Below are 23,005 nucleotides of genomic sequence, written 5' to 3'. Positions count from 1 at the left end.
ATGCAACCTTTGCAGGTGAGTTGAGACAATGACAAATGCCTCCACCTGCTCTGCCACATTTGCCACAGAGTATTCTATAGTATCTTCACATTACCAACATTTAATTACAGAGTCAAAAGTATGTCATATCATTTTGTCAGTATAGCTCTACATAGAGACATGTTGTGTTGTTACTAAGTGTGAACATACTGGAACAAGACAAGCTCAGTTGTAACATCGCACATTTTTATTCAGTCAGAAGGATACAAAACAATCTAACTTCATGTTTTCCAGGACCAATAATCATAACCAAAATGTCAGTGACACGCATCTCTGTGAGACTGGTGTGAAAAGAAAGTGGAAGGAAAAAGGAAGAAGCACGAAAAGGGAGAAAACTATGTGGATAGCTGCTGCATCAGCCATTCTGGCCCCTACGTGTAGGAATTCCCAGAAAGGCGTCAAGAAACTGCTCATGGCAGCAGCAGCTGATGAAGAGGGGCTTCAGCACTGTGACATCACCATTGTTCTTTATGCTCTCAGCAAACAGACACCGTGCCAAGCCCCACGCCTACACTGGATGTGTAGGCATTTACCTAGAAAGAAGAGAGAGTTATACAGGGGAGGAGTAAGAATGTCTTCACATCATTTACAAACATCTGTTGGGCATTGCAAAAAACAACTGGGAAATGTTTACATTCTTCACAGCTTAGTCTTTTAACTCATTGTTTGTGTTAGAAATTTGCTCCAGAAATAGAAGTTGCCAGATATCAACAAGGAGTTTATCTAATGAATAATATTTTAGTCAGAAGAAAACTATTTCTCACCTTCCTCATCCTCCTCCACCCATTGGTGGAGGGGTGGGACCTGCACCGTGGTTTATTCTTCCAATCCGTCTTCTGCCACCAGGGGGACCTGGAGGACTGAAAAAGTAAGCAACAGAGGAGAGGGAACAATATTTTAAAATGAGGATAAATGTCTTAAAAGGGTCATAATAAGCTCTTGAGTATTGTTTGTCATTTTCTAGTCTATCTTAGATATTTCAAACTAAAGTGCAAGGGATGGGCAACATAAATGAAAAACACAATCTCTTCCTGAAATACACTTAACTAATGATGCAACAGTTCACTCAAAACTGCTGTAGTGGGCATCAGCATAACATCATGTTTAAACTCTGTAGAGTACAGTTAAAGATTTTACACCAATGTATTCCAAATAAAATTCTAAACTAGTTCCTACATATGACAAAAACATGCTACCACATGGACTACACTCTCACCATCAGATCAGGTAACCATCAATGTAACGGTATAGGGAAATGAGGGCCTGTCCCCAGTGTGTGTGTGAATATAGAGACATGAGTGTGCCCCGGAGACCTACCCTCTGTTATCAGTGAAGCGTGACGTGGCAGAGTTTCCATCTTTTGTCATGTCAGGGTGAATCAATGTCTTAAAACTGGTAGAGGACAAACAAGATCAGAGCGGACAGCAGTGTTAAGTGGTGATACAAAAATATCATTGTTTTACTTAATTCTTTGGTACATGACTAAATACCTGAAAAAAACCACCTGCCATTCCCATCAACCTCATTAGCAAATGTTAGCATGCTGATGCCCAAATTCTTCTCTTTATCAAATAATAAATTCACTGACAAGGCCGGTTGAACACAGTATTAAAACCCTTATGTTTCTGAGGAGTAAAAATAAAATATCTAAAAAAGATAATACATTTAATTGCATAAACTGTAAAAAAAAAATAGAATTCATAATTTAAAATTGTCTTGATCATTAATTTGTGCAATCTTACATCTCTGCAGGTGTTTTACCAGAGATTACCAAAGAGGCAGAATTTACTACAAAAAGCATCAAAAAGGGTGGTTTTCATACATTTTTCTTTGTTTATAATATGTGTTAATAAGGTCTTCCAGCTTCCCTAAAGCCATATATTAAAATGTTGAGCGTGGTAAACGGTGTATCTGCTATACATCAACATGTCAGCACTGTCACTGTGAGTATGTTAGGATGCTGACATTAACATGTAGCATAAGTATGTACAGCCTCACAGAGCTACTGTTGTGGCTTTAGACTCCTGTAGCTATCTTACTATTCCACCACTTCACATCAGTTTTACTGGCAACAGGGCAACGACATTAGACAAATTTGTAACACTTACAACAGGCCGATGAACTCCACTGCTCCCCAGAACAGATCGACCAGTAAGGACAGTCTCCATGGTGACTGGGACCTGCTGTCCAGGACCTGACCTGAGAAATGGGTGAGACAACAAGGATCGGGTGATGATAGACGGAATAGCTTGTGAGGTTATTCACATTGAAAGCCAAGAGTGTGTGTACGCATTCCTCCACCGTTTATATGTTAATGGTTTAACCGGCTGTACCTCTTTAACCTAGCTTTCAGTACACTTTGGCTAACAGCTAATCCGATTTTGAAAGCGAGACACAACACAGCACGGCCCTCACTCAACGAACTACAGCAATAACACTAAAATGTTAAACTGAACTGTGGATTAAACACCAGTAGACACCTTTTTGTAGAAGACTCGCTGGATTAATTCACTTATTCCTCTTACGCAGACCCAGCCAGTCTAAGCTAGCTGTTAGTTAGCTGAATTTAGCCCAACGACCTGCTAAAGTTACGCATTTCAGATTAAAGTATAAAGTTATTTGAAAAAGTTCGGCACAGAAAATTATATCAGCAACAAAGCTACATTTTCCTACAGAAGAGATGAGAAAACGGTTTAAGACACAGGACAAACCACTCACCGTTGGACACGTACACCATCTTTCTGAAAGTAACAACACAGCTACCACAGCTGTGTGTTTACTACAGGAAATGCACTTCCGGGTTCGTTGTTGCGTCATTCTCAAACGCGCATGTGGGGAAAAAAAATACTGAATACTTTATGTATGTCAGCGCTTTTTAATGTAAACAATATATTTCTCTCACATTTCCTATAGAGTTTATAATAATTACGATACCATTCAAACAGAATTGTTTATGGTTTATGTTTGTTGAAACGTGTGATTTCAAATTTATGATCTTTTTGGAGACTTTTTTTTTTATATCCTTCTTGTCCGGTGAAAAACATGTATTAATACTGTTTGACTGAGCTCATGAAAAATTTACTTTTTAAAAATAAGTGATTCTCATAGTACAGTGATGCTACAAATATACGAGGATTTTATAGATTATGATGCATTGCTGCAGATTAAACTACCAAAAACAATCTTAAACATCTACAGCGGTAAGGTGCAGCACACACATAAATGCACCAGTAACATTAATTAAAAAAACATCATACTGCTATATAGTTAAACACTAACAGGGATATTTTTTTCTGCAGTGTGAGTGCTTTTACTCTTGATACTTTACTGATGCTTACATACTTTTACTTTTGAGTGAATGCAGGACTTTTACTTGTATTGGAGTATTTTCAGTGGTGTTGACGCTTTTACTTAACTAAACGATCTGAATCCTCATTCCACCACTATTTTATTGTAATGTCTTGTCCTGAGAGGTGTTTCTAATATATTGTCTAGCCTCACTGATCTAAATGGGGTGGATACAATATAGAAACATTATTAGGACATCAGAGCTGAGTATATTTCTACTCAAACAATATAACACAGGCTTTGTTTTTTTTAAGTGTAATGTTTTAATATGCAGTAAAAACATTACGTTGCCTGATGCTTTGTGTCCCACTCCCATCCCTGCCAAAGCTACGCACATGCTACAAACACGACATTATGTGTACAAAAGCAAAGGTGGCATGGAAGGGATGTGATGATTCAGATTCAATACCTTAGAGTTGGGTCAATCAATACATTTGTAGCAAAGATTAAGTGGTGCCTGTGAACATTTCCAAAGTTTCATTTCATGAGGTCATTTTTACATTTTGTAAAAGTAGACAAAAGTGCTTCATCTGCACCAACCCCTAGGTTGCTGAAGTGACATTCTGAAATCTGGAGTTTGGTTTTGTTTAGGGCCTGAGTGAAGCTGAGATGAGAGGAGCAAGCAGCAACCACTGCAGTTGAGCATGATAGTTTGAGAACGTGTCGACCAAGCCCCAAAACATACAGTACTTCTCTGTTATCCTTAATGCCCTCATGATACATAAAAACATATTTTATAAAACCCCCATCAAGACATCATATGAGACACATATTATGGAGCTTTACTGCTGAGAATCTAACATCTTATGGAATAAAACACAACTTCATATTTCATAAAGTATGTTGCAACTGTGACTTCAATACAGTATGACTTTTTGAGACAGTGCTGGAATTATATACTCCTAGGGGATTGTAGTTGCTACTTGGTTTCACATCTTATCCACAAAAGTTTATTCTTGATAGATATAACCTCAAGTAGGCCACACTTTACAGTACAAGATATGGTGTAAAACAGCAGGTATCATCTCCGCATGACTTGGGTCAACATATCAGGGACAAAGTCAATTTTTTAATTCATTAACTGTTTTAAGCTGAGTGTTTTCCTTTATCATAACAATATCATAATATTTCTGTTAAACATCTACGATATGGATATTTTCAAATATTTAGGCTAATTCTCAACAGTCTACATTTAAGTTATGTTTGCTGGTAAACTAGGAAAATGAAAAAGCTTAGGAAATGCCTGAATATTGCACCATTTAAATTCATGCAAAATAAATAATATAATATAGAAACTCAAATGTTATTTCAGATTCCTGGTGACATATAACAGCTGATGACACAAAGGGATGAAGGCATTCTGTGGTTTTACATTATTGTGATAAATCTGGATATATGACAAAGGCTGAAATACAACACATTATTCCTTTCCACTGGTCTGAGGTTCAAGTCCTGTGGTCTCTTCACCAGGCTTGTGAGTGCAATATTCTTCTCCACTGACTTGGGATCCAGGTTGTATTGTGTCCTCAGATTTTTCTGTGTTGTAGTCTTCAAAATGAGCCTGGGGTTCAGATAACATTTTGTCTCCCACAGGCGTTTGTGTGCCACACTCATTGTCACTTGTTTGCACTTGAGGTCTTGTGCTCTCTTCACCATGTTTTGGTGTGTCACACTCTTTGTCCGGTTCAGGTTTATTGTTCTTTCCATGTGGCTCCTGTGTGTCAGTCTCAGTCTCTGGTTTCCGACTGGCTGCTCCTCTGAAAATACCAGCTTTGTGAAGCTCACGCCGTATAGTCTTTACTGAGACAGTGTGAGAAAGGTGTCTATTCAACTCTGTGGTTATTTTTGAGGCTGTGTACTCAGGGTGTTCGTCGACTATCCTGAGCAGTGTCTGTCTGTCCTTTTCAGTGAGCTTTGACTTGCGCCCGCTGTTCTTTTTTGCTGATGCTGTTCGTCCATGTTTGATGTACACAGTCATGACTCTGGAGACTGTTCCCCTTGCCACGTTAAACAGCTGTGCAGTTTTTGTGACAGATGCCCCCGAAAGCCGCGCAGCGACTATCTGGCATCGTTCAAACTCTGTTAAGTCACTCATATTGCTTTGATCACTGCTTTTGAAGTGCTGACTGTCTCTTTTGGAGCCAGCAGGAAATCCCAAGTGACAGGCAGGTGGCAGGGCCTGTAATTGCTGCTTAGGTGCACCAAAGCCCTCTGTTATATGGTGCTTCCATCATGTGGTACACTGGAGCACAGACATCCAGGGAAACATCCACCACTGTGTCTATAAATGGACGAAGAAAGAAATAAGAGATACCAAAAGTTAACATTTCAAACCAGTGTATTTGTTTACACCGACACTCAGCTGCGTGCTAAGGTAGGTGTGTGTGACACTGAATCCTGTATCAAGGTTCAGACAACCACCGTGTACAAGCTAACATTACCTGAAACGTTCATTTGACAGGGGCTGGACAAAATAAACCAAACACTTTACGATACAGTTTAAATAAACAGAGACGGTTATCAGCGTTTGTTCAGTTTTTGTTGACAGTCAAAGGTTTTCAATCAACTCGATGTTTAATTTTCGATGCTAGCCAGGTAGCAAGATTAGCTTCCCTCAACAAAGTGCGCTCTCAGAATATAGTGTCACAGTTTCAATGCCAAATTAAATACATAAGCGTGTCATTGACTATAGTGTTTTACTTACAACTATAATTGGACAAGGTAGGCACTCCGTCCACCGCTACTTTATCACCGAGCTGTGTTTGTGTTTCACCGGGGAGGAGAGGAACTGCTACTTCCGGTCAGAGGATTTCAGAATAAAGGGGTCATAACAGCTGCTCACATAACTACTTTTAAAATCTTTTAAATTTTCTATTATCATTATTATTATTTTACTACTACTACTACTACTATTATTATTATTATTATTATTATTATTTTTTTTAATTATTTTATTCTACTTTACTTTAACAGTGATTCAACACGGGAAAAAGACCAGGCAGGAGAACACTGATGTATTTTCTCTTATTGACATAATATAACAGTATACATGCACTTCTCATATTGTTCCACAAACAGAGAAAATACAGCACATTCTTGTGAATTTGAATGAACAAAACAGGTCCACTTAAACACATTCACTTGTCTAAATTCTTGTTATCCCCTTTCATTTTTTTTCTTCCCAGAATTCCTTCTCAACAAAATCTTGATTATCATTAAGAAACCCGTATACATATCCTCCTGAGATCAGGCGATCCGTATGTGTGCTCTGTGAGGGACAAGCTAGACAGTAAAGCAGGATGTTCAATGCACATAGGAGGATGAGCTGAGGAAGAAATTATTGACACCTAGTGCCCATTTTGGATTAAAAGTGACACAGAAACAATACACAACATTATTATTATAATATTTCTATTATTAATCTAAATAGTACACTTCTTAAAAGTGAATTTAATCATATAATCTAAATGTGCTGTATTGTTATATACATTTTGCGGAAACGATTGACCTGATTTCCAGTACAAAATACATGTTATAAAACAGAAATAAATAACCAGTTTGAGAAGAAAAAAATCTCTGTGCCACATTTCTTACATCCTAATCACTTAAATTATGCACAGCATAGAACTAATTGCTTGTGGAAAAAAACAAAAAACATTGAGTGCTGCACCCAAACACAGGCAGATGCCACTGGTTTAACGTGAACTTAAGTTACTCATTCCTACAAAACAGAATCAAAAAAAGCTTGGGGGAAAACCCTGGAAATGTACCTTAACTGACAGAATACTTGACTACAGCACATCAAACATAAGTCACTCCTGGTCTTTGGTCTGACATTTAGATCTTTTGCTCTCTTCATCAGGGTTTTGTGCGTCAGCCTTAGAGTCAGATACTGGTTTCCTACTGGCAGCTTTTCCATTTGCAGCAGCTTTTGGCGGCCTTGTCCTTTTCATCTGTGGCTTGTGCCGACTGTTATTCGCTGATGAAGTCTGTCCATGTTTGTTATAGCCGCTCATGACTTTGAGGACAGTTTGACTCGATACACCACATAACTGAGCAGTCTTTTTGACTGACAGACCTGCAAGTTGGGCTCCAACTATCTGGCCTCTGTCAAAGTCTGTTAACTCATTCATACTGGAAGTGAAGGTGTCGAGTGTCGAGTGTCTCCTCTGACGCTGGCAGACAATCCCAACTGTCAGTCAAGCTAATAACTGAGCCAGTGTCTCTGTAGCTGTAATACTTTAAAGTTGAAGCTGATTTTCATGTGGAGTTCACTGGGTTTAAGAGTGTAGGGGGAGATGACTCGTCCATCTATAAATGGATGAAAAAGGGATTTTAAAAAAAGTAATAAAATCAATAAAGCACTTTACAGCACAATACAATCATCTAGCAGTAGCTAAAAGAGGAACTAATTAACATGTTTTATTTTTTCTTAATTTTCAAAAATTGTGCAATTTAGGCTAGCCAGGTAGAATGCTAATTTTGTGTGAATGCCTCTAGCATTCAAATAGCTACGCTCAATTAAGAGCAATGATTGACATTAGTGCTTGTATTTTTATCATTTCTAATTTTTGTGTTCAGAAATACTGCACATATTCCATTAAAAAAATCCACTTTTAAATGAATGGAGGACATGTTCAGAATTTAAACATTTTCATGCATTTCAAACTTTCATGTATTTATTCAACAGACTGATGAAGAAGGTTATCTCTGTCCTGGGATGCTATCGTGACCCAGTAGAGGTGGTGGGACAAAGGAAAATGACAGCCAACATCGACAACATGTCCCACCCCATGCAGGACACTTTGTCAGCTCCTTCAGTGACAGGTCTGCTTCATCTGTGGTGTTTGAAGGAGAGATACCACAGGTTCTTCCTTCCTGCTGCTGTCAGACTACACAACCAACACTACTCCCAGTATACAAATACCATGAACATTCAACCTCTCAGCCTGTCTATCTATTACAATCAATCACTCAGGTGCAATATCTGTATTGTTAAACTGTGCAATATATATACTTCCATCATTCAATAATGTAAAATCAGCCATTCAGTCTGTCTCTTGATTATATTCTGCTTCTTTCTGATGCTTCTTTATCATATTGCTTTGTGTTTTTATACTGTTTGCTTATGATACTGCTCTTGTTTTTGTACAGTTTACTTATTTTACATATTTCTATATTGCTTTGTAATTTATTTTTTCTACTGATACTTCCTATTTGCACTATCCCTTTGCTGTTTTAATGCTGCAAATTTCCCCCACTGTGGGACGATTTAAGGATTATCTTCTCTTATCTTTAACTTTCTCCTAGAAACTCAATTTAAATTTTAAAACGGTCCACATCTTTCATACATTACAGGTGTATTTTACCTTTCAAATTCCACTAAAACCCAGGGACGACTTAGCAGTAACCATCACCATGGCAACCCTGACTGCAGCTGCACACACAGGTGACTGAGATTAACTAATTAGTGCAGTGCAGTCTCTCTCCTCACACTCACTCAGACACACACAAGACTTACATGTTCTGACTTTTTAAAAAGCATTTCCTAAGTCTTCTCTATTGTTCATAGTCTACTTTACAACGTATTATTCATTCAGCTTTTAAACCCTAAACTATTCCTGCTACTTGAACTTCCTCATATAGCCTCATACGTGTTAGTCCCTGATCACACAGACAGCGTTTTCCAAGACATTAGTGCAGTGTGAGGTCAGGTTTTCAACATTCAGCATTCACACCACAGTTTCTTCAGAAACTGTATTCCCTAGTTGCTAGATGCGCTTACATTAACAAAATATGTTACCATTAATACAATTTAAGGACAAATGAAATAAGCGTACAGTATGCATGTATGTTGCACTTACAGCTCGTCCACAGCTGGTCTTTCCATGGATGCAGCATTTCTTCGTTTGTGGGTTTTGAACGGCAGTAGTCAATCAGCGTATTAGGAGCATTAGCGCCCCCCTGTGCTTCGGAGTGTAGCTCTGAGATTAGATCCCATGCATTGCTGTTTCTCTGAGAAAATAAAATGCACTGTTTGCTTCATTTGACATGTTCATTATGTTTTTATGTTAAGTCTGAATTGCAGCCTTCATGAGACCTCCTCACATCCATTGTCTCACTTGTTCTTACCTGTTACACTAAGTATTTCATAATAAAAGCGTCATACTGTTACACAGCCCACAACACTCAAATGAATTCAAATATGCTAAGGTGCACAGGTAGACAATATAATGTAAATTCTAGATGACCAATTCTCAAGCAACCCAATTAGGGTCTCAACTAAGGATGTTTTTATTGGGATTAAGCTATGTAGGATTATAATGAAATGGCTCTACAACTTTGTTGAGGCTTTGTAGCACTGAGCAGCTGCTCTGTTCTTTATCTGCTGCTGCTTTTAATGGTCAAGACACAGACAGTGTGTCCACAACTGGTGGTCAGAACAGTGATCCAAAACAGGAAAAGGACAGAGGAAAGACCTGCAGGATCTGTAAGCCATTAGAATGATCTCAAATATCAGTCATGACATAACAAAATGTTGTGTTTTGAGGATAATAATGTCCCTTGATAAATGAACCATTGCTGTTTTAAGATTCCCTTATATTCAGTAAAGTTGCTTCCATGTTAGATCCACCAGAGGGCAACAGAGACAGTAGAATAACTAAAAAGAAGGCTAAAATGAGGTATTACAGTGTGTCTGGCTGCGCTGCCGTCCCATTAACGAACCAACACATATAATACACTGTCCTTTATTTTGATAGGGACCTTTCTGACCCCACAAGGAGCCCTTCAGGTTCCCACACGTCTCTTTGATGAAGGGCTAATGAATTAAAAAGAAACAGCTCCACAACTTTGAAGGCTGTGCATCTTTGAAGCAGCTTGCCCTCACACTGGTGTTCCTATGTTGCTGCTTCTGATGACCATGACCCCAGACTGAAGGTCAAAGGTCAAACGCTCAGACGAAACAAGGCTGTACTTCTGAGGGCTGACCCATGCAGGGAGGGTCAAAGTTCATATATAACAGTCAGGTGAAGAGAACAGTGATCCCACACAGTGACAGGAGGGGTAAGAGAGATGGCAAGGAGAGTTTTAATCAAGTGGATTTTTCCTCATTAAAATGTGAATTTATATGCATTTGTTATGTGATTCATCCAAAGCACACATGGTGAGATGAAACTGTGGCCTGCAGCTGGATAAATAAGGGTGCAGGGACTCTTAATGCTGTAAACACAAGTGTCCACATTTTAGTTTCCTTTCGAACATCTTACGAACCGTAACACCTTTGGGTCATCAACAGGATCCTTTTTTATGCTGAGCGAGATAAATATAAGAAACATGTTCATTTGCAATTATAGAAACAAACACTGTAAGTTAATGATAAACCACATATGTTGTACAAACATCCATCCATCCATTATCCGTCACTGCTTATCCTTTTACAGAGGCGGGGGCTGGAGCTGATCCCAGCTGACAGTGGCTAAGAGAATACAAAAATGATTTCTGTAAATAAATAAAAAAAAAGTTTGTCTAAATTTGCCATTTTTGGGGGACTTTTTGATGTCAGTAGATCATCAAGGGGCTCTGAAAACAGTGGACCTATTAGTGAATAGTTTTTGACAGTCATAGTGGTAATAAAAAACAAAATGCTGAAAATGAAAAATGAAAACTGACTGTGACCTGTTTAACTGTGGTTTCCATGAGTTATTTTGTGAATGTTGTATTGCAGTTCACACACTATTTCTCAAACTATTATATTTATTTCAAAATGAGTCTCAACGACTCACAGAGAACAGGTGTAAAGTTCACTTTCACATCATGTCTTTGATGATGGAGTTTCCTCTCAGATTATAAACTGGGTGTGTACCTTGAATCATTTCACCTCTCTGAATAAATGAAGTTTTTAAAAGGTTTTAAACTTTTCAACTGTAATTTTTGCAGGTTTTCTGCACAATTCACATTTTTTTCTCCCAGCACTGATCTGCTTCACTGTCACACGGATACTTACTGCATACTATTTCTTGAGCAAGTGCAAAGGTGTGTGTGTGTTTTGTGCTAGCAGGACCTCCTTTACTTTTTCTGGTTTATTACCAGGGGAAACAACTGAACAACTCCAGTCACATTCATCTGTTTGCAATGCACATCTCCTTAACATACACACGCACGCACGCACACACACACACACACACACACACACACACACACACACACGTGTGCGCACAGACTCTTCTAAAGCTTTACATTGATCCTTTCTCTTTTCCATGCCTCCTCTGTTGCCATCCATCTCTTCTCCTTTCTGCCTTTCTTTTGCCTCATTACAACAATGGAAACATGCCATAAGAATCAGATTTTTGATTCCTATAAGAAACTCCATAAAAATACAGCAATGGAGGCAGTAACTTTTCCAAAGAAAAGCCAAATGTCACTATTCCTTTTCATGGTTGTTGTTCAGGCTCAAACACATGTCAAATGGCCAAACAGAGAATATTGGAGGCCGTGCTAGACCGCGTTATTATAATTTATTTATTTCGTTTCACCTAGGCCCACCCTACTGTGCTGTGATTGGCTTGTACTCACCCACACCATGACCTCTTTACCCTAACCATAATCGCGTCAGATCTTGACGCATTCACACAGTAGCTCGAAATGCGGCCTCAAGCAACTGCTTATTGCTTGGGTGGGGTGGGAAGGGCCAACTCTAAGCGTACACATTTTTGCATGGGATAGCACCACCATGTGGCCATTTTAAAAACTATTTATTTTGGCTGTTGACTGGAAGATAGGGTCTGAAATCAAACAGTGTTTTTCCTGGTTAATAATGAATCAGCCACAACTGTTTCTGCTCAAACAGGTTTTCTTAACCTTCCACTGTCAGACGCTGACAGAAAAAGATGTCCTTTTATGTCGGCATGATATGGCTGATCATTGATATTGTGTAATGGTGCCTGGCAGCGTCAGGGAAACGTGGCTGGAAAACGACAAAAGTTAAGGGCATGAAGAGCCTGAGAAGAAGGGGGTGGGAGGGCTGATGGATGGGTCCAACAACCACCGACTTTCACATGGGAGGCCCGTATTCACTTCCTGTATAAATGTAAAGCCAAACTCTGTTATGTCTTTCTAAACCTTACCACACGTGTGTGTTGGCTAAACATAACCACGCACATTTTCTGTTGAAAGTAAAAAACACATCAATTTGCTGTGTTGTACCAACGCAGTACATGTATTTTGAAAGAGACTGTAATGAAACTGCACATTTCCTGTAAAACAGGAGTGTATCTTGAAAACACACAATGCATGCAACAGGCTAAAGTTAACATGGAACCATAACGTCAACGACCAACACACCTGGGATACCTTGCAAGTCATATGTTCATGACTTTCATGTTCTTTCATGCTCGTGTTCATGACATATGTTCAAATCCATGACCGAGCATCAATATGTGACAAGGTTGGAGTAAGAACGTGTTGGTTTTCTGCCGTTTTATATGGTTAATATTGTGTAGCATCTTTCAAGTGATACTGATGGCTTCAATTTTTAGGTACCACTTTCTGATGAGTAAGCCCCTGTAAAGGCTTTATAGGTATTCATTAATGACTTTATTAAAGGTGAATAAGTCATTTATGTTTGTGTTATAGATCATTTATATGCTACTAATAATATGTTTTGAAATGCCTCTATTTTCATCATCATCATCATCATCATCATCAGCTAGCTCTTAAACTCATCAGGAAGATGACTGTTTGACCACGTAGCTTCTGGAAAAGAGCTGCAGGGCGTCAAGATAAAATTCATAAACAACTTATTAACATTTACACCTGCAAAATGAATAGATTACTCAATGAATCCTTTTTCATGGTTTATTAACAATCTTTTGTATAGACTGCAAATAATTGCAGTTGGCTGATGAGCTTTTGTTGATGGCTTATTGGAAAATGAAAATGATAAGACTCTTTTAATGACATTCAAACATTTCTAACTGTAGACATGATGACTTATAGGAACGCCAGAGACACACAAGCATTTTTAAGGCGATTCAAGTGAAATTTATTTGTTTAGCACCAAATCATAACAATATGTATATGTCATATAGATTTAGAGAGACCCAACACATTTCCACAATTCCCACCACGAGCAAGCACTTTGGCGACGGTGGCAAGGAAAAACTGCCTTTTAACAGGCAGAAACCTCGAGCAGAACCAGGCTCTGTGGTGGGCGGCCATCTGCCTTGACCGGTTGGGTTAGGGGAAGGGAGGGAAAGAGAGAGAGGAATGGAGGGAGGGGGAGGGAGGGAAGGTAAAAAGAGGGATAGAGTGGGATGGAAGGAGAGAGGGGGATGCACAGCAAGTTGAAGTCTGTGAAGTCCAACAAGTCTGCAAAAAAACACAGAGAGTTTCCACTTCAGATATTTGTCTAAGATTTTCTATTACACAGATATATAACATCACTGTTTCCACGCAGTGGCTTTCACAGGCTTCATCATTTCTAACATGCATTTAGAAATCAGATAAGGTGAAAACGCATGGCAAGACACTGACTATTAAATATCTCATACTGCTATTAAACACCAGCCACACTACCTTGAGTTCACATGAGTGGGTGGAAGAAGAGCCCTCTCTGGCTGATGATGTTGGGCATCACAGAAAGTCAGGTTCATGTCGATGGGTGTGTGCTCTTCTTCAACATAAGGTATGGGAAAACCTGTGAGAAAAAGAAGATGATGTAAATAAAATGTCAACAGACAGGAGGCTTACATTTTTCAGCCCAGGCATGCTATTATTACACAGCTCTGTTTTTGCATGTTATCTGAAAATTATATTTACGGGTGAATCTCTGGTCCCTGCCGTTCCACTCAGGTCTTCACTTGACAACAGGATAGGAGTCTGCTGTGCAGGTTGCTGGAAGAGACCATCGATGGAGCTATGGCCACAGCTGTCTGTCAGAATCTGCAGGTGGAGGCGGCAGCTGCAGGTTACTGGCAGAGGCTGTAGTTGGAGGTTTGTCTTCAGCTGTCTGCCAGAATCTGCAGGTGGAGGCAACAGCTGCAGGTTGCTGACAGAGGCTGTTGGTAGAGGTTTGGTGTGGCCACAACTGCCTGCAGAAATCTGCAGGTGGAGGCGGCTGCAGGTTTCTTGCAGAGGCAGTAGATGGAGATTGCACCACAGCTGTCTGCCAGAATCTGCAGGTGGAGGCGATGGCTGCAGGTTGCTGATAGAGGCTGTAGGTGAAGGTTTGACTTCAGCGGTCTGTCAGAATCTGCAGATGGAGGCGACAGCTGCAGATTGCTGACAGACGCTGTTGGTGGAGGTTCGGCTTCAGTTGGCTGTATGTGAAAATTTGGCCACAGCTGTCTGTCAGGATCTGCAGGCGGAGGCAGGACCTGCAGGTCCCTGACAGAGGCTGTAGATGGAGGTTTACCAAAGTTTCAGATGGCACATCATTCTTTAGAACTTTGTGGTGGTGGAGCTGATGGACTGTCGCTGGTGGAGGTAGTTTGAGCATTTCTCTGCAGCTGTCTGCTGTCTGAAGGTGGAGGCTTGGGCAGCAGACAGCTGCTATCTGAAGGTGGCTATGAGAGGCCATTGGTGTAATGTGGAGCAGGACACTTTAGAGACCATAGATGGCGGTGTGGACACAGCTGTCTGCCAGAATCTGCAGGTGGAGGCGGCAGCTGCAGGTTACTGGCAGAGGCTGTAGGTGTCAGGGTTTAAATCTGGAGGTGGCTATGAGGCTCTATGTGGAAGATGGAGCGGGACATTTCTAAGGCTGCTGGAGATTTTTCTATAGATGTCTTCCAAAATGTGGAGGAGGAGCATGAGGCAGCAGACGGGTGGTGAAAGCTGCAAGCAGAGGGTGGAGGCAGCAGATGTCTCCTGCAGGCTGGAAGCAGAGGTACAGTGCAGCACAGTGACAGAGGTGGAGTGAGGCTTTTCTGATGCAACACACAGCTACAACACTTAACTTAAACTACACTTAAACTTAGAACATGCAATACTTAAACTACTATTTACAGGTTTGAGCTAATGTAAGTATTATTTAGTGCTTAGCTCTTTTCTGTGGGGGTGTCCATGGCTCTGGTTCCCCCGAAGTGTCCACATCATACTGGGGAGGATGGGCTCCAACCCCGTATGACGCGTTCACATGAACCAGTCCGTCCTCATTGACTGATTCTGTGAACGTGGGACGGTCTAGTCGCTTCCAGAGCCGCTGCTTAATGCGACGTCCCAGCGCCAGACTGTAAGGACGCAGCTGGCCATTGTTGTACCTGTGAGGAGCAGAAAAAACAGAAATTAAATCCTAATGATACATGTGATTACAAAACTTCAATATGGAAAAAAATGCATGAAAGAATAAAGACTGTCATGATGATCTGATTGGTTATGATTTGGACTTAAACTCACCTCAGCATGTCATCCACGACCTCGTGGTAGATCCTCTGGTACTCTTCCACGGAGCGGTTGTGGATCATCAGAGGGCCGTCGTCACACAGTGGAGCAGTAGAGGGCTGGGGGCTGGGGGCCACATCAGAGCACACCGGCAGGTCGGCTGGTGAGATGGTGGCAGAAGGCCTGGGGACTAGATTTAACAAAGACAGCATGTTATCAGCTGAGGTAGAGGGCTCAGGAGTGGGAACAGAATTGACCACCTGTGGAGCTTCAGAGGGACGAGCCACGGAGGCCCGCTTCCTCTTCTGGGGAGTGTTGGCAGCCGAAGCAGAGGGCCGGTGCTTCGGCTCTGAAGCTGGCACCTGGAAAAGTCCAGCAACACATGGGAGAACGTCAGGCACCAATAAACATTTTATTTTGCAACATACTTTTATCATCTCACAAGAGACAAATGCTCCATTTCAGCATCTGTCACTTAACTTGGTCCATTGTATAGTTGTGACATCACAACTTTACAGAAGTCTTAAAGGACTTTTGATATTTTCACAGTATTTATGATATAAATCTTAATAAAGTAGATCATGTCAATCTGTCTTTTTACAATGTGGGACCTTTAAATTAAAAAACAATAAAAATGACTTAACATGAAAGTTAATGTGATGTAAAAGAGCCCAGAAAGCAATATCCAAAATATAAAGTCAAATGTCTGACCTGGACGTCCCTGCAGCACGGACACTGTCTGCAGGAGGCAGGCCGCCTGGATCTTTCTGGCCTGCGTGCAGACACGTTGCAGTAGTTGTGGTCTCCCAGTTGGAACAGCACATCACAAAGCTACAAGACACACTCATGTTAGAATAAAGGAGCAACTGATGCACCAAACAGCACTGAATGATACCAGGTTCAGTCAAAATTATCTGAAAAAAAAAAAAAAAAATCCTCTAGAAAATGACATTACTCTTTAACAGCATGTAGGCCTCTTATTCCTTTCATTACATGGAGTTTTTTGTTCCCTAAAATTTCCCCAGTAAAGGGTCAGATCAACCTGCCCAAGGTCCTCGGGCCAAAATGTGCTGCTGGGCCCCTGTTAACCTTTGTTCCTCACACACTCTGTGCAGTGTGCACAGTTTCTCTGTGCTGAAATATCACCTTTACTATGGCAACCTGAATGAATATTTTCATATATGAAAATGCAACATGTAATGAGACAAAAAGAATTAAATCATGAAGGTCTTTAAATTTGGACACAGGGGCCCTCTTCAGGACAGGACAACAAGGTCGGGTAATAAAGCAGGACTCATTAAGGACCTTTAATGTTAGTTGGTATCGTGTTTCAGTTTCAGTTTCAGTGCTGCATATTACCACCACTACTACAAAAAATAAATAAACAAATAAATAAAAATAATCTTTTTATTCTCACACACCACTAAGTTCACATATCTGCTGGGAATTGAATATTAAGTTCAAGTGCTTCAGATCTGTTCTCAAGGCTACACTTAGATACACAGTATCACTGTACATTTGTGATAGAAATGATTTTATGAGACACATAAAATGATTAAATTATTATAATCATTAAGGCAGCCATTTTGATTTTCTATAGGTTTTTTGGTATTCTTCAAATAAAGAGATGTTTTTATCCACCACAGTTTCCCCTGTAATTGATAAATGTTGATAAAAGTTACCTTGATGTACCATGTGACTCCCAGAGTGGGGGAGTGTGTGAAAGTCAATTCAAACACCACTGAGTTTACAGCACTGAAATATTTTGGTAACACTTGTGTTGGATAGTCCTCCTACAGATAGCTTATAGTGTACGTGTAACATTTCAACAGCTTATTAGTTAAGATTCAACAATTCAACATGTTTTGTTTGGCTTTTTATTCTGTAGATGTTTAACAGATTATCTGACATCTCATGAACATACCTACATATTCTCAGAATAATTTAGTCGAACTTGAACTATCCATTCAACCTATGCAGCACAGGTTAAGTAAATAGTTTAAGGTGAATGAAATTATTCTTACAATATGTGGTAAATTGTCCCATATACTTTATAGATAAATATCGACTGACAAAGCCAAACAGCTGAGTTGTTCAGTCTCAACTAAGAAGCTGTTGAAATGTTACAGATACTGTATAAACTATCAAAGGTGAACTATCAAAATAAAGTGTCACAGTATTTTACTTTGACTTCAGTGTATCTTGAATTTATTTGTTCTGAATTCACCTCTTTGAAATTAAAATCTAAAATTTGTGAACACATATATATAGTGAAATTCAGTTTTTGAAATTGCAAATCAAGAGGTGAGTTCATATCAAATAAATTCAGATACATGTTTTTACATTGTTGGTGTAAAAATATTCAAACGCTATGAATTCAGAAGCATTTACATTTCAAAATCAGGTATTTAGTGGTAGTTAAAATGACAGTAGGCTATTTAATTTTGTGCTAATGGAAGTTAACAATGTGTCAGTGAACTGTGAGAGCTCTGAAAGCCTCCAGGGTAAAACACAGAAAAATCACAAGAGAGTCAAAGTGTTCAGATCTTACAGTTTCCATGATGGAAGTCAGTTGCGTCGCTTTTCAGTGAGTCTGTGAGAGTCTTTTGTCCTTTTCAGGATGCAAGAAGTCCTCAGTACAAGTGATTAGTTTGGATGAAGGCGTCGAGATGAACTAATGAAAAACTTTCTGACCGCAGTCTGTTTTGTTTGTGTTTAAATGAAGATCTTTTATAAGTGATGCACCTGGAGACAACCCATAGCAACCATGGAATCCTTCACGTCCATTTCATACACGTGCGTTTTTTATAGTCAGGTTTGTTTAATCAGTCTGCAAAACACCTGAGATACAGTCCATATCTAACTATGTAAAAATGTAGCCTCCACATCTGACTTACTCTATTACACTTTAAAATGCCCACCATCATTCTATTTTAATGTGATTGAGGCAGATTATGTAATGGGTTAAATTGCGAAGTTTTACCAAAGTCATCATTGTGCGTTAGTTGTTGTTTCACTGCGACCGTTTGTATTCATTATTTATTTTCATTGTCTTTTTCAGTTTATAAATGTTTGTTGTTATTACACAGCAGCTGGGTCGATATGTGCGTCTCCACATTAAAGGAGGCGCTGTGCGCATTTTACGCACGTGGCGCAGCACCGCTAACTTCACTAATTAGACCTGTTCAAATCAACTAAAGGATGAGTGAGGGTCTGACGGTAACTGACTGATACACTCATTTTGTGAAAACATGTGGAACAGAGCAGCCTTTCTAAAGATGAGTTTTTGTTCCCTAAAATTTCCCCTGTTAAAGGGTCAGATCAACCTGCCCAAGGGCCTCAGGCCAAAATGTGCTGCTGGGCCCCTGTTAAGCTTTGTTCCTCACACACTCTGTGCAGTGTGCACAGTTTCTCTGTGCTGAAATATCACCTGGCCTTAGATTTACTGTGCCAACCTGAATGAATATTTTCATATATGAAAATGCAACATGTAACAAGCCAAAAAGAATTAAATAATGAAGGTCATTAAATTTCAACACAGGGGCCCTCTTCAGGACAGGACAGGACAACAACTCACTGTCCCTTTGCTCCTCCATGCCAGCGTCCATGCATTCTTAAGTTTTTCTGCAATCAGTGTTAAATATTGAACTCGATGCTTTATAGTATCTATCTGACATTTTCTTGGGGTTCACAGATTTGCTCACATACTGGCAGTTCATGGAGACGCAGGCTGGGTACCAGTACCAGTACAATGCCTGAAATGATGGAGCAGTTAAATTCTCGAAGGATATAATATATATAAGGAAATGTTAAAGCTTTGCTGAATTTTTCAAAGGGCTTATATCAGTACAATAAATGAACAAATGTAATTAGAAATATAAATGTATATAAATAAACATATTATTATAATGTGTCCTAGTTAAAAAGCATAAACCCTGCTGCCCTCTGCACTGCAGTTACCAGTCTTTAACAGCAGGAGTCAGTCTAGCCCTCTCAGTCACTTGGTTAAAAGTTGATTTGCTTTGATGAGTCAGAAGCACCTTCCAATACACTGTGGGACAGTAGTGTCCATCAAGCACTCAGGTTTTTAGGTTGTTTCATTACTGCTTTGAATGTACTTTATTTTGTTGCTTTCCAGTGCGAACACAGTCCACGCTCAAAAACGGTCTGGAACTGATACACAAAAGAAACATTCTTTATTATCACAAGGCCCTTTGCGTGATCCTTTGTAAATCTTTCTATCTATCTTCAAATCTATGTTATCTTCAAATAGTCATGTGAGTGAAAGCACTGTATTTTTCTGTTCTCTGTTTTCTGTAGTGACATGTGGACCCTTTTACATATGAAAATAAAAGCTCAATATCAAACTGCTTTTCTTGTTAGATTTGTGTATTTTGATTATTTTCAATGAGCAGTGTGTGTAATATTTTGTGGGATTTAGTGTAGTCTAGGGACGAGGAATGCAGATTGCAGATTGCAACCAACTGAAACTCCCAGTTAGAATTCCTTCATTGGTCATTGTTTGGGAGACTTTTGCCCAGCCCGTTCTTATTTTCAAGTCATCAAATGCCGCCGCTTTGTCAGTGATCTGGGCGTTAATATCCACGCAAAAAGGCACCTTTGTACAATATGTACCGGGAGCTGGCAGTTGTTGATGCAGTGGCTAACAAGTCCTCAAATCCCAGTGCTATGTCAGTGGATGTCATTGTGTGCAAAGGCACCTTTCCTGGCATTATTACACCAGCGGCAGTTTGTAACACCTCCGGCAACTACTGCAGTATAATGATCAAGATAGTCCCCAAACACTGGACTTTTACCCAGGAGCCCACTGTTTGTTTCCTGTGTGAAACCAAAGGTCAGTGCAGTTATTTTGAAAACAGCACCAACAACAGTAAACCATGATGGTTTCTTTTTCTAAACCTAACCACATGTTTTTGTTACAAGGAAATAAAGGTGAATACAAGGTGTTAAACCAGTGTTGTAAGTTTATTTTTAAAAGTCCACTGACCAAGTGGCAATGTGTGAAGAGTTATGAGTGAGAATGTGTTGACTACGGGGAATTGCATTTTTCCATAGACAGTAAACATGATAGATGTAGCTACCATGACTTCACCCACTGGTTTGTGGACTCAAGATCTGGAGCCTTGAGTTTGGCATTTCGGTTGTTGCCATCTTGTGCCAAGCGCACTATCAGCAGACAGTCTGTCACTCAAAGCGACCCACATGCACAGTTGTCATAAACGGGGAAAGTAGCTATAGAGACCAAAACAATTTTTTTGTACCAGGCTGTAAACATGTTTATTTCTGCTGTAAAGTTGGTCATTTTGACATAGGAGTCTGTGGGGATTGGCTCGCCTCTGGAGCCTGCCTCCAATGGCTGTTCAAAGAACTGCAGGTTTTAGCAAGGTTCATGTTGGCCTTATTTTTCCACCCTGGAGGTTGCTGCCACACACACACACACACACAGAGATATATGCATATACACACTTAACATACATGCAGGTGTGCATGGAGACACTCATCCGTCATTCTGACAATTAAGTGCTGGTCACACACACACACACACACACACACACACACACACACACACACACACACACACACACTGTTGCTAATGTCCCTCCACTTTGACTGTATTTTCACAAGACCGTAATGGATGAGTCCATCAGTGTTGAATATGTCTCACACCCTCACTTGGTCAAAAATGTGCCAGCCCTCTCACAACAAGAGGAGCTTTTACACAGTCATCACTTTACATGATGAAATACATGGAAACAATCTCACACACACTGTCTGTTTTCTACTTTCCCATCTCATTATTTCACTCTTTCACTTTAATTTTTAATTTTAAAGAGGCAACACAAGTCAACTGTGAGATGTTAAAATCTACTCCGTAGGAAAATAAGTGGAAATATTTTTCCAACACAGAGACAAATGACATTTTCTTTCAAGATCCAAGTGCTAAGTAAGAGTAGGTGTTGACAGTGAGGCAAGTCCAGTCTGAGAACGTAATAGAAAGAACATATATTGAGTGTATGAGAGTGTGCACGAGTTAGCGTTGGCACATCTACCTGTAACCTAATCATGTGTCCAGAAATGTGTGTGTGAGCATGTGTAGGTGGGAGCTTGTATATTTGGGGCTTTCTTTAGAAGGGCTGAGCATAAGCACGGACAGATGAGATTATTTGTGTAGTCTACATTTCATTAACGGTCTTTCAGGCCTGCTGGAGACATATGGACGGGGTTTAGGATATGAGGAAATGGACAGAGAGAAGGGAGAGGAGGAATTAGGATGGAAAAATTAGCAACGAGGAGAAAATGATGAGGAGGATGGAGGAATGTCAGCAGGCTGCTGAGCTTTCCTTCTTTCTTTCTGTCACCCCTTCCACTTCCCCATCTCCCCTCCCTAATTACTGCAGCTAAGTGGGTTTCAGCTGTTAATGGTTATTGGAGATTAGATATGAGACGGTGCTGGGCTGGTGATCTGTGTGTGTAGACTTAATTTTTGGCTCCAGCTGATAAGGGAAAAGAAAGGAAATTGCCAGGAGGGATTGGGACTGGTCTCTGTGTGTATATATAAGGGTGGATAATGATAGCCTATAGGAAACAGTGGGCAAATTACTTCAGTACAAATTAGGAGGATATTAGAAGGAGAAAAGACAGAAACAGAGGGAAAAGAAGGAGAAATGAGAAGGAAGGAAGAAAAAAGTTTATTGGAAACATGGGAACATGCTGAAGTAGTACATTCATGTATTCTGCAGAAAGGCAGGTATAGTGTTTTGCTCTAAATCTTGTTAATGCCTTAAAAAAAATCTTACATACACACTGCCTACATTTTTAAAATAAAGTTCTGAGTTGTAGTTGTAGAGAAACATTGACATGAGGAGAAGGATGGTGGAAGAAGTGCTCAGACCTTTTACTCAGGTGAAATCAGCCGTACTACAATGTGAAAACACTCCATTACAAGTTCAGGTCCTGCCCTCAAAATTCTACGTAGTAAAAAGTACAGTGTGTAGGATTTTGGGAGGATAGTGGCATAAATAGAATATAATTTAAATATGCTTTCTTTGGTGTATAATACCCTAAAAATAAGAATTTTGTTTTTGTTAACTTAGAATTAGCCGTTTATATCTTAGGGTTACTTTCACATCATATCTTGTAGGATGGAGTTTCCTCGAGTCCTCGTCTATGATCATCTTGTTGCACCGCCATGTTTCTACAGTAGTCCAGACCGACA

General features: G+C 39.9%; 1 protein-coding gene across 2 annotated transcripts; it reads right to left on the bottom strand.

The window, feature by feature from the left end:
• Nucleotides 1-204: 204 nt before the first annotated feature.
• Nucleotides 205-2,863, bottom strand: selenok (selenoprotein K). Of its 2 annotated transcripts, XM_050065470.1 has the most exons (5): nucleotides 2,758-2,863; nucleotides 2,148-2,238; nucleotides 1,357-1,431; nucleotides 804-899; nucleotides 205-572 (listed from the first exon to the last, which is right to left on the bottom strand). In XM_050065470.1, the coding sequence occupies exons 1-5, from the start codon at nucleotides 2,774-2,776 to the stop codon at nucleotides 569-571; spliced, it is 285 nt and encodes a 94-aa protein (XP_049921427.1). In that variant the 5' UTR covers nucleotides 2,777-2,863; the 3' UTR covers nucleotides 205-568. The 2 variants fall into 2 exon arrangements, with proteins under 2 accessions (XP_049921427.1, XP_049921429.1); XM_050065472.1 differs by lacking the exon at nucleotides 205-572 and having other exon boundaries at nucleotides 800-899.
• Nucleotides 2,864-23,005: the final 20,142 nt, after the last annotated feature.

The sequence above is a fragment of the Epinephelus moara genome, chromosome 16, assembly GCF_006386435.1.
Source record: "Epinephelus moara isolate mb chromosome 16, YSFRI_EMoa_1.0, whole genome shotgun sequence".
Lineage (NCBI taxonomy): Eukaryota > Metazoa > Chordata > Actinopteri > Perciformes > Serranidae > Epinephelus > Epinephelus moara.
The sequence above is the reverse complement of the archived record's forward strand: the minus strand, read 5'-3'. Positions and strand labels throughout refer to the sequence as shown.